Here is a 13206-nt window from a genome sequence, read left to right on the forward strand (position 1 = left end):
TTGTTCTTTGATTTGCTGTGAATTTTCGGTTTTGAAGACATGAGATCTTTAAATGTTCTGTCTTGACCCGTTGCTTTCCTTGGTATAGTAGTCTGCTTGCCTTTTACAACCTTCCCATGTGGTTTGGTCCAGATTTGAGACACAGCTTTCTGTGAACAATCAACATCTTTTGAAACATTGCGTGATGATTTACCTTCTTGGGGAAGTTTAATAATCCTCTCCTTGATAATCACGTATCTCGTGTTGGAGCTATGATTAATGTCAACCCAACTGGTGTAACTGCAGACTAATGAACAGATTTAATCTGATGCAGGTGTTGGCTTTTGAGATTTACAGGGTGATTCTATATTTTGAGTAATGTAATTATTTCATTCATACACAAAAAATGTAACTGTTACTGACCACCATAATTCACAGTCTTGATTTTTTTTTACTGTTTCTCAAAGCTTGAAAGTTGCCATTTGAAATGACTAGTTATCTGCTTTTGTGCTACAAAATTAAACAACTGAATTAAGACTGGTGATTCCATGGTTTCCAGGGGTTGTACAAACCCTGTTTCCATATGAGTTGGGAAATTGTGTTAGATGTAAATATAAACGGAATAGAATGATTTGCAAATCCTTTTCAACCCATATTCAATTGAATGCACTACAAAGACAAGATATTTGATGTTCAAACTCATAAACTTTATTTTTTTTTGCAAATAATAATTAACTTAGAATTTCATGGCTGCAACATGTGCCAAAGTAGTTGGGAAAGGGCATGTTCACCGCTGTGTTATATCACCTTTTCTTTTAACAACACTCAATAAACGTTTGGGAACTGAGGAAACTAATGTTGAAGCTTTGAAAGTGGAATTCTTTCCCATTCTTGTTTTATGTAGAGCTTTTGTCGTTCAACAGTCCGGGGTCTCTGCTGTCGTATTTTACGTTTCATAATGCGCCACACATTTTTAATGGGAGACATGTCTGGACTGCAGGAGGGCCAGGAAAGTACCCACACTTATTTACTACTTAAGCCATGCTGTTGTAACACGTGGCTTGGCATTGTTTTGCTGAAATAAGCAGGGACGTCCATGATAACGTTGCTTGGATGACAACATATGTTGCTCCAAAACCTGTATGGACCATTCAGCATTAATGGTGCCTTCACAGATGTATAAAATACCCATGCCTTGGGCACTAATACACCCCCATACCATCACAGATGCTGGCTTTTGAACTTTGCGCCTACAACAATCCGGATGGTTATTTTCCTCTTTGTTCCGGAGAACACCACGTCCACAGTTTCCAAATATAATTTGAAATGTGGATTTGTCAGACCACAGAACACTTTACTACTTTGCATCAGTCCATCTTAGATGAACTTGGGCCCAGTGAAGCCGGCGGCATTCCTGGGTGCTGTTGATAAATGGCTTTCGCTTTACATAGTAGAGTTTTAACTTGCACTTACAGATGTAGCGACCAACTGTAGTTACTGACAGTGGTTTTATGAAGTGTTCCTGAGCCCATGTGGTGACATACTTTACACACTAATGTTGGTTTTTGATGCAGTACCGCCTGAGGGGTCAAAGGTCCGTAATATAATCGCTTACGCGCAGTGATTTCTCCAGATTCTCTGAACCTTTTGATGATTTTACGGACCGTAGATGGTAAAATCCCTAAATTCCTTGCAATAGCTCGTTGACAAATGTTGATCTAAAACTGTTTGACGATTTGCTTACAAATTGGTGACCCTCGCCCCATCATTTTTTGTGAATTACTTAGCATTTCATGGAAGCTGCTTTTATACCCAATCATGGCACTCACCTGTTCCCAATAAGCCTGCACACCTGTGGGATGTTCCAAATAAGTGTTTGATGAGCATTCCTCAACTTTATCAGTATTTATTGCCACATTTCCCAACTTCTTTGTCACGTGTTGCTGGCATCAAATTGTAAAGTTAATGATTATTTGCAAAACAAAAATGTTTATCAGTTATAACTTGTTGTCCTTGTAGCATATTCAGTTGAAAATGGGTTGAAAATTATTTGCAGATCATTGTATTCCGTTTATATTTACATCCAACACAATTTCCCAAATTATATGGAAACGTGGTTTGTATAATGTAGCGTCTGTCAATTGATTAGAATAGTTTTTGACAGGTAATATCAAACTGTCTGCTGTCCAGCTAGCGCTCGCAAGCACGTACTGTACATTAACAGCTGTCTGAGCCCATCCCAACGCATCACTGCTTCACAATACATTTGTACATCACAAATAACATCGGGATGGTTATAATAACAAGTAAATAACGATTCATCGACTGATTGTTGATTACATCCAGCCGGAAAAAGACTGGATGTAACCATGACAACACAATCACTGCCTGGATTGATACAGCCTTCTCTAAGGTAAAGTGTTATCTTTCAGATTTAAAGACCTGGTGGGCATGTTTAGAGGGTGGATTAGAGAAAAATGCATAACTTGAAAGCACTTAAAAAACACTTAAGTGCAAACAAAAGAGTAGGGCCCTGAGTGAGGACAGGAAGCGTTTTAGGCAAATCAGTGCATTGTCGGCAGTAATTCAGTTTCTGTAATGATGGATCATCATGGTGGAGTCGAAAAGCAAATGTCCCTCTACGTTGCTATGCTCGTGAGTTTTGGTTAGCAACCGAAAGATCAGGATCACTGGTACAAGCGGCTGAAGGGTGGAGGGTGGAGGGTCTCACCCTAAGAGATAAGGTGAGGAGCTCAGAGTAAAAGTGTTGCTCATTCGCATGGCAAAGAGACAATTCAGATGCCTACTGATCAATGCCTAGCCGGAAGCTGGGTGCTAGAAGATCTAGGTCTTCCAACCGACCTGGTAACGCCTTAGTGCACCATGTTGGTTGAACTGAAAGAAGTGGCTGTGGAAGTCTGTACTGCGGCTAGCTGACTATTGAAACGGTTAGCGTTGTACTTTTATAGAATTACCTGCCAGAAGGTTGCAGTTTTGTGTTTTATTCAAAAAAGTATTCAAGATAACAAACACAAAGTAGTTTTATGTTCCTGAATTGTACTCAAATAAAACCGAAACTGAGGTATGAACCAAAATGTGAATGTAGGCATAGCGTTACACCCCTAAGTATGACTGTCCTATGTACCATATCAACATGATGCATACACTTAGGGTCTGATCCATATGAAGACTTAATACCTCTCAAAGATGATCTACTAAGAACGGGCCTACCAATCCCGGTGGGGGCTATGGTTTTTAGGGCGGGACATCGACCGGGCTTGATGCAAGCAGAGAAACATTTCTCAATGAGTGAAAGTGACAGCAGCGTTGCCATGGAGATTTCTCTCTTGCCTGATTGACTGCCTCGTTTCTCATGGGTACACCCAGACTTTCGTTCCCGCGCGCTGCATTCGCAACACTTACCTAAAAAAGTTTTTCGGGTTGCTGCCCCGCAGGACATTATACGCATACATGTCGCTCTCTGACAAAATAAAACAAAGTGATGCGTACGCAGCGGGATAAAAGAAAAGTAAGAAACTCAGATTATTTGTGGGTCATTATTTTTTATTTGCACGGTGCTATTTGCATTGCCTCGCACGATGAACACTGCATATATTTTTATTTAATTTTATGTTTGTTTTTTTTGTTTCTATGATTACGTTACATCAACAACACCCCGGCAGATAACAAACACTATGGGAGAAGTTGCCTTTTTGCACCTGCTATCCTGGTACCTTGTACCATCTACAAGTGCTATGGTGTAATCATGAAAGATATGAACATTAAGCGCAAAAACTAAGGGGACTGCTACCGGTCTGTTATCCGCCGACCGTTTAAAGTAGTGTAAATGACATTTTCAGTGCATCGAGACATTATTCGTACATCGGCTAAACACAATAGTGACACCAAGTGGAAATAAAATATATTCCACAGCCCCAAACATGTATTTTCTTATTTTTTCCTGATTTATTTGTTCATCTTATTTTGTGCTAAAAAATAAATATATTTGAGAAGATTTGAATTTTTTTAACAAAGCTTTTTTGTTGAATACCTGATGTGGCCCAGACTCTGCCTCAAGCAGCCCCAGTGGACATTGAGTTTGAGACTCCTGATTTAGCATATCTAACTTGAAACTGTTAACGGGTGCTGTTTTGAGTCTATGTTTAGCACTTTTAGAATGTAAGTGCAAACCGGCAGTTACAACGCACAAATGGCTGTGACACAATCAGAAGGATGCTGTATTTGCAATATGACAGATGATGAAGAAATAGAGAATCCTCATTTATGCTCATGTTGACAATCAACAAGTTTCTGTCAGAAATAAAAAAAATATTAGACATATTGTCTGTCCAATAATTCCGTCTTTGAGCTGATGAATGACTTTAAGCCTGATTTGGAGACAGCCAACACCAAAACAATGATGTCAACAATGATGTCTACTGGCAAACAAATGTCATATTGTAATGGCTCAGTGGGTAGAGGGTTATTGGTTCGATCCCGGCTTGGTGAGTTCATGTCGAAGTTTCCTTGACAAGACACTGAACCCCTAACTGCTGCTGATGGGTCGTGGTTACAGAGCTTTGTATGGTAGCTTTCTGCCACAATGTTGTTGTCCTTATTGTGCAATGACGATAAAGCCTATTTTATTCTATTCCGACACGTGACTTCTTCCCAAAAGAGAAAAACTGTGTTGGTCAGCCAAGCTGTTGTGCAGCTAACAGAGTGCGAATTATCTTAGTCCGCATGCAAGGAGCCTAGATCTACCCGCAAAAAAGCAGATTCCTATACTTTATCAAAAAAAGATTTGTCGAGTGATGTCAAGGATTATCTTTTGGTGGAGTTCCCAGACATATTGAACTAGCTTGTGTTCCAGACATCATTCCACAATACAAAACAGATAAAAGCTTGGAAAAGCATAGAGGTCTACAACTTCTTTGTGTGTGGCTGGGTCAAGAAAATCCGTATCAATACCATCAGGTTGAATATGTACCGTTTTTGCTTGGGTAAGGTTGCATTTCAGGATTTAACTTTGCGTCTACAGACGTATTTGTTGCCTTTTTGCTGTTGTATGCGTGTTTTTCCCGTCTTTATCAAAATATAACTATAGATGTCAACATTGTCTATGTGCTCCATTCATGATTGTTGCCTTTGGTAGAAGCTTAGCTCTCTTAAGTTTTGCTTTCTTTGGACTCATTAAGTTGGGGCTTTACAACACACTCGTAGCAAAAATGCATTTAAGGAATACAAATAATATCAATATAATAATTATATGAGTAATAATAAACGTTAAAAGTGTATTAATCAAATCACTGCCAACTCGTTAATTCTTCAGCTCTGCTCCCTTGGACTGGTGTGCATGCAACTTTTCTCGTTGTTTTTACGTAAAATACCGTACTCTTCCGCCTTTCTTCATTACCTCTCGAGAAACTTTAAAGAAATATTTATCCCATCGCGATTTGAATGGTTGGTAAGGCCGAAAACAACACAAGCAGAGGGCGTTTTTCTTTGACAAAGGTGAAATGGCCGGTCGTACCCATTGAGAACCGATGCTGGTTTGAAAAGCCCGCATATTTAATGAGCTGGATGTGGCGTCATTTAAATACAAGCAATTGAAGATATATTACTAAGATGAATATCTCCATGGTGACAGATCTTAGTATGTGCAAAATACATACTATCAATTGCACACGGTAGTCTTGGTAGATCACTCGGAACACAGCCACTAATTGTACACACAATTTTTATCATTTGCACACACGATTTAGCACTTTTTAGATCTCACAAGATCAGACCCTAAGTGTTCACTTCTTAACTGTACTTCAGTTGTCATGTTTTTGCTCTTCAGGGAGTACTGCAACGAACTGGAATTGTCCAACAACAACACGGAATTCCTGCTCAACTTTATTGCGCTCATGGAGAAAGTGACCCCGGACTCCAAACAATGTCAGTCTGACTCCACCTCTGTTCTGACTTTAATGTCACAGTGCATTAAGGTTGTGGTCTTCAATGATGCAATTTAGTGCGTGACTTGATGAGGATGCGACACTTGTTTAGAATGAGCAGTTTATAGGTTCTTTCATCACCATGGCAACCCCTATCAGCTACTTTAGTGCTTTAAATATTGGGGGACCAGCCTGGACCGCTGCCATGTTGTTAGCATTACAGTGTAGAGCTGTGTGCACTTGCTAAAGTGACAAGTTGGAATTAATTGCAATCACATTGAAGGTCTGATTCATCGACTACAACTGGTGGTGTGCAGGAAGCACCATCTTTTTATACTGCACATAGAATATCTATGCAATTACTATGAAACTATGTTAATCAAAAATGTGCTTTAAAGAAAACATTTATTTGCTGTAATATAGGGGTGTCAAACGTATGGTGCCAGGGCCGGATTAACCCGTGAACAGGTTTGAATCGGCCTGCGGGATGAGTTTGCTAAGTATAAAAATGAACCGAAATTTTTGAATGAATGAAACTGCTGTTCTAAATGTGTCCACAAGATGTCGTAATAGCAATTATTTGTATCTTTGTAGATCATGGGTGTCAAACTCTGGCCTACGGGCCAAAACTGGCCCGCCGTGTAATTTAATTTGGCCCTTGAGGCAATATCAAATTAACATTAAAACTGCTCCGCCGGTACTCTACAGCGGTAGCGCCGCTGTAACGCCGCATTTACCGCTAATACTCATACTTGCCAACCATCCCGATTTTCCCGAGAGACTCCCGAAGTTCAATGCCTTTCCCAAAAAGCTCCCAGGGCAACCATTCTCCTGAATTTCTCCCGGTTCTCCCAATATTGGGGGCGTTCCTTAAAGGCACTGCCTCTAGCGTTCTCTACAAACAGTGTGGAAAAAGTTAATGTTGATATTTACCTTAGAAGGCTGTAAATAGAAAAGAGGCATTACATTTTTTATTTCAATTTTATTTAATATACCATTTATGTTTTTTGTTTGTTTTTTGAAAGTTTATTTTGCACCATTAAGTTATATAAGCGTTGCTTGTTCCATATTCAGTGTTAAAGCAAATCAGTGTATCAAACTGAGCAATAATTAACGTTTTAGTCATGCACTTTCTCTTGCTACTTCAAGGCTTGAATGTTTGATTCATTCGTTATTGTTATTTTATTTTCAAATGTATTATTAGCCTGTGGAAAAAGTTTATTTTGATATTTACCTCATAAGGCTGCAAATAGAAAAGAGGCATTCAATTTTTATTTTTATTTTATTTCATATGCCATTGATATTTTTTTAATTATTATTATTATTTGAAACTCGATTTTGCATGTCACTATAAAGTTATATGAGCATTGCTTGTACAATATTAAATGCAAAACGTGTTTGGGTCCCTATTAAAAGGTTCATTTGTTCAACCTTGGCCCGCTGCATTGTTCAATTTTAAATTTTGGTCCACTCTGTATTTGAGTTTGACACCCCTGTTGTAGATGATGCCACATATGTAAAAAAAATAAAATAAAATAAACCACATGTTAGTGCACCAGTCGAGGAAAATGAGCAAACTACATAAATAACATCCTGTAATTTGATTTTGGTATTATTTTTTAATCGTGATGGATAAATTAACACCAATGAGTTGACTAATGAACATTATCACATCATTTATTCAGAAAATGTAAATAACGACAAACAAAGGTAGAATACTATTCACCAAAATATGTAAGTGTAAAAAAAAACCAACATGATTTGTACATTTTCAGAATGTGCTTTTTCTATTTTTAAACAAAGAAAACTGTCTGAAGTTGTCTTTATTTTTAAGTTATCATGCCGTGATTTTACCAGTCCAGCCCACTTGGGAGTAGATTTTTTCTCAATGTGGCCCCCGATCTAAACTGAGTTTGACACCCCTGATGTAGTATAAGTGTTAAACTCTCCCTGTACGATACAAGCGCTAACGTGATACAGTGGTCCCTCCTCAAATTGTGCTTCAAAGTTTGTGGCTTCAATCACAAATTTAATTTTTTAATGCATATTCAATGTATTTTCAAACATTACATTTTTAGCATAACATGGCTAAATGAACTAAAAGTCCTAATACCACAGTAGTGTTGCCCAACCAATGAGACCAAACAAATCAGACCACGCTGGTCAGTATCATGGCCCCTGATTGGGAGCCTCAGGCAGCATTACTATATTGGATTATCCATCCATACATCCATCCATTTTCTACCGCGTGTCCCTCTCGAGGTCGTGGGGGTGATTGGAGCCTATCCCAGCTGCATCCGGGCGAAAGGCGGGGTACACCCTGGACAAGCCGCCACCTCATCAGAACACAGATAGACAACATTCCCACACTCGGGCCAATTTAGTGTAAACGGAATAAAATAACGTAACAGTGTTATTCCATGGCTTTCATACTTGTAAAAATCGGTATTTAGAAGGTTATAAATAGGTATGTAATGGTCTAAGTCATTGGTGTAAAACGTACAAACAGGTTTAATTAGGCCTGCGAGATGAGTTTGCTAAGTATATAAATTTTAGCATTTTTAAGAATGTATAGCAATTTTTTCATGAAAGAAACTGCTGTTCTAAAAAAAAATCCACTGGGTGTCGCAATAGCAATTCTTGGCAAGCAAATTGGTAGATTGCACAAGCGCAGTGTCTCTTTTCAGGATCCTTGTCTGTGAGTGATTGATTGATACTTTTATTAGTAGATTGCACAGTTCAGTACATATTCTGTACAATTGACCACTAAATGGTAACACCCAAATAAGTTTTTCAACTTGTTTAAGTCGGGGTCCAAGTTAATCAATTCATGGTAAAGTGACCCAGAACAATAGAAGAAGAAGAAGACAAGGAACTGTGTCAAAACAATGTTGTCACGGTCAAGAGTTCCCTACATTTTTTTACTGTCCAGAGGCACCGAAAGTGACACATTGAATTAGTTCTCTCTCGAGCAGGCAAACGATGCTCTTCTTTTTATGTTGTTGTTGTTGTTCTGGGTAACTCACAGACGAGGATACGGAAAAGAGACAGTGCGCAGGTGAAATCCACCATATCTCCAAACATTGAACGGGTAATGTTTTATTTCCTATTTTTTAATATTCAAGCACATTAATAAGTTAATGGACAACGATTGATTTTTTAGTTCTTTTCTTATTGTTCTCAAACCAAAAAGGCGGGGAAATTAATTCTTATGTTAAATATTTGTTCTATTGCAAACAAATAAACAGATTGACATATTTTATTATTGATTATTATTGATTATCGATCATCTATTTGTTTTTTTGTTCCATCCCAGATAGTCTGTGACTTAAAGTTTAATGGCTTTGTTGATATGCTGAGAAAAAGTCTACTTAGTTATGTATGTCTTTGAAACTGCACCATTTTTTCCTCAGAAGTCTCAACTAACTTAAAGTGTTTTGTCCAGAGGATTATGTGTAATGTCTGCGATGAGATGGCGACTTGTCCAGGGTGTACCCCGCCTTCTGCCCGATTGTAGCTAAAATAGGCACCAGCGCCCCCTGTTACCCCAAAGGGAACAAGCGGTAGAAAATGGATGGATTATGTGTAATATGTACATTATCAGAATATTCTATATACAGTGGGGCAAAAAAGTATTTAGTCAGCAACCGATTGTGCAAGTTCTCCCACTTAAAATGATGACAGAGGTCTGTCATTTTCATCACTTCAACTGTGAGAGACAGAATGTGGAAAAAAAATCCAGGAATTCACATTGTAGGAATTTTAAAGAATTTCTTAGTAAATTATGGTGGAAAATAAGTATTTGGTCAACCATTCAAAACTGTCACTGATGGAAGGAGGTTTTGGCTCAAAATCTCACGATACATGGCCCCGTTCATTCTTTCCTTAACATGGATCGATCGTCATGTCCCCTTAGCAGAAAAACAGCCCCAAAGCATGATGTTTCCACCGCCTTGCTTCACAGTAGTTACGGTGTTCTTGGGATGCAACTCAGTATTCTCCTTCCTCCAAACACAACGAGTTGAGTTTATACCAAAAAGTTCTATTTTGGTTTCATCTGACCACATGACATTCTCCCAATCCTCTGCTGTATCATCCATGTATCCATTTTGGTATAAAATCAACTTGTCATGTTTGGAGGAAGAAGAATACTGAGTTGCATCCCAAGAACACCATACCTACTGTGAAGCATGGGTGTGGAAACATCATGCCTTGGGGCTGTTTTTCTGCTAAGGGGACAGGACGATTGATCCGTGTTAAGGAAAGAATGAATGGGGCCATGTATCGTTAGATTTTGAGCCAAAACATCCTTCCATTAGTGAGAGCTTTGAATGGTTGACCAAATACTTATTTTCCACCATAATTTACAAATAAACTCTTAAAAATTCCTACAATGTGAATTCCTGGATTTTTTTTTCACATTCTGTCTCTTACAGTTGAAGTGTACCTATGATGAAAATTACAGACCTCTGTCATCATTTTAAGTGGGAGAACTTGCACAATCGGTGGCTGACTAAATACTGTTTTGCCCCACTGTATATACATAAAACAAACAAAACAATCTAAATCTGTCTTCATTTTTTAAGTTATTATGCCATAAGATTGTTTTCCATGCAGCCCCTGAGCTTAAATGAGTTTGACACCCCTAGTCTAAGTATGAAAATAATAACTTTATACTTAATCATTCCTATATGTTTTTAATTTAATTTCCCAAAGTCAGGCCCGTAACCAATTAACAGAATTGAATGGATCTTTATTGTCATTGTACATTGTACAACGAAATTGTAAGCAAAAAACTAATTTAGTGTAAATTCATAATAACACATAAGAACATATATAAATAGTTAAAATACATAAAAATAGCAAGCTCACATGCACAGTCATCATTGTCTTGTGTTCAGCAACACTATTGCTCTCGGGTAAAAAGTGTTCTTAAATCTGTTTGTCGGGCATTTTATTGTCCAGCGATTTAACAGTGACAAACGAGGGATTACTAGGCATGCAAAGATAAATATTTTTGACCGACTGACAGATTACTATATCCGTGTTGTTGAGTATTTTTACCCAAAACAATTATTTCCTACAGTTGCTTTATATATTACCGTGTAGATAAACTCTTTTTATCATGAGCAAAAACATCACATAATTATTACTGCTAAAAACTGTTTTATGGGCACTAAAAGCCTGAAATCATATCAACCTATCGTTGCCTAATAGTACTAACAATGATCCTGATCCTATTAATTTTTTGTTGATTTAGCTGCAAGTTTTTCGCTGCAAATGCAAGTTGTGATACCTGTATTTATTTAGCGGAGTGTTCCTCGCTCTCTTTAGGTGACAATCTGCTGCTTCACAACCTGATCCTGGACACAGGCATCATCAGGCAGCTGGTGGACAAAGTGTGGAAGAACAAAGACTTGAACACGTTAGTAAAAGTGCATTCTGGCTCCTTCGCTTAGCTTGCTCGCTAGCTAGCCAACAACGGAGAGACAAAGTTGTGTGAGAAATAGATTTAACTATCATTTTAGCCAAGGACTTTGTCTATATATACCTGTGTGTATCTTTCTTAAGACATTATCATCCTCACAATATATACAGTCATGGTCAAAAGTTTACATACACTTGTAAAGAACATAATGTCATGGTTGTCTTGAGTTTCAAATAATTTCTACAACTCAGTTTTTTTGTGATAGAGTGATTGGAGCACATACTTGTTGGTCACAAAAGGCATTCATGAAGTTTGGTTCTTATGAATTTATTATGGCTCTACTGAAAATGTGACCAAATCTGCTGGCTCATAAGTATACATACAACAATGTTAATATTTGGTTACATGTCCCTTGGCAAGTTTCACTGTAATAAGGCGCTTTTGGTAGCCATCCACAAGCTTCTGGTTGAATTTTTGACCACTCCTCTTGACAAAACTTGTGCAGTTCAGTTAAATCTGCTGGTTTTCTGACATGAACTTATTTCTTCAGCATTGTCCACATGTTCTCAATGGGGTTTAAGGCAGGACTTTGGGAAGGCCATTCTAAAACCTTAATTGTAGCCTGATTTAGCCATTATTTTACCACGTTTGAAGTGTGTTTGGGGATCTGACATCGCATGGACAAAAATAAGACCTTCTGGAGGAAAGTTCTGTGGTCAGATGAAACAACAATTGAGCTGTTTGGCCACAATACCCAGCAATATGTTTGGAGGAGAGAAGGTGAGGCCTTTAATCCCAGGAACACTACCCTACCGTCAAGCATGGTGGTGATAGTATTATGCTCTGGGCCTGTTTTGCTGCCAATGGAACTGGTGCATTACAGAGAGTGAACGGGTCAATGAAGAAAGAGGATTACATCCAAATTCTTCAGGACAACCTAAAATCATCAGCCCTGAGGTTGGGTCTTGGGCACAGGTGGGTGTTCCAACAGGACAATGACCCCAAACACATGTCAAAAGTGGTAAAGGAATGGCTAAATGAGGCTAGAATTAAGGTTTTAGAATGGCCTTCCCAAGGTCCTGACTTAAACGGGTGGACAATGCTGAAGAAACAAGTCCATGTCAGAATAGCTGAAGTGCACCAATTTTGTCAAGAGGAGTGGTCAAAAATTCAACCAGAAGCTTGTGGATGGCTAGCAAAAGCGCCTTATTGCAGTGAAACTTGCCAAGGGACATGTAACCAAATATTAACATTGCTGTATGTATACTTTTGACCCAGCAGATTTGGTCACATTTTCAGTAGACCCATAATAAATTGACAAAAGAACCAAACTTCATCAATGTTTTTTGTGACCAACAAGTATGTGCTCCACTCACTCTATCACAAGAAAATAAGAGTTGTCGAAATTATTGGAAATTCAGGACAGCCTTGACATTATGTTCTTTACAAGTGTATGTTAACTTTTGACGACTGTATTTTCTTCCTGAGGAACTTAGCTAGCTTGATTTGGTGTCGTTTTGTTGTTATTGCTGTATTTTCTTTTCTATACATAAATAATTGATGCGTTGTTTTTTTATCAGCACTTTGCCTGTCCTTGCTTTTAAATGGACAAAAGTTCAATTGTTATTTTTGCTACAGTCTAATGAGCAGCACATGTAGATCGGAAATAGATAGTTATGAATGAAGTCGTCTCTTTATTGTTAGTTGGCACATGATTAAAAATATCTCGAGCTGAAATTAAAAGCCAATTGCTGAATTGGAGCCGATGAATACGCTTCATCATCCGATTAGTCAACTAATTGTTAAAATGGTCGATAACTAGCCGACTATTCCAAATAGCTAGCTGGTGTAACTCTG

General features: G+C 38.2%; 1 protein-coding gene across 3 annotated transcripts in view; it reads left to right on the top strand.

Annotated features, from left to right (window-relative positions):
• The window catches only part of cacna2d2a (calcium channel, voltage-dependent, alpha 2/delta subunit 2a), a 553278-nt gene that overhangs the window by 516660 nt on the left and 23412 nt on the right, over positions 1–13206 (top strand). For all 3 annotated transcript variants that reach the window (XM_061874585.1, XM_061874586.1, XM_061874587.1), the window contains 2 exons: positions 5825–5922; positions 11256–11346. In XM_061874585.1, the coding sequence (XP_061730569.1) occupies positions 5825–5922; positions 11256–11346 (189 nt within the window). The remainder of the gene's footprint in view (positions 1–5824; positions 5923–11255; positions 11347–13206) is intronic.

This window comes from Nerophis ophidion, linkage group LG16, assembly GCF_033978795.1.
Source record: "Nerophis ophidion isolate RoL-2023_Sa linkage group LG16, RoL_Noph_v1.0, whole genome shotgun sequence".
NCBI classification, from domain to species: domain Eukaryota; kingdom Metazoa; phylum Chordata; class Actinopteri; order Syngnathiformes; family Syngnathidae; genus Nerophis; species Nerophis ophidion.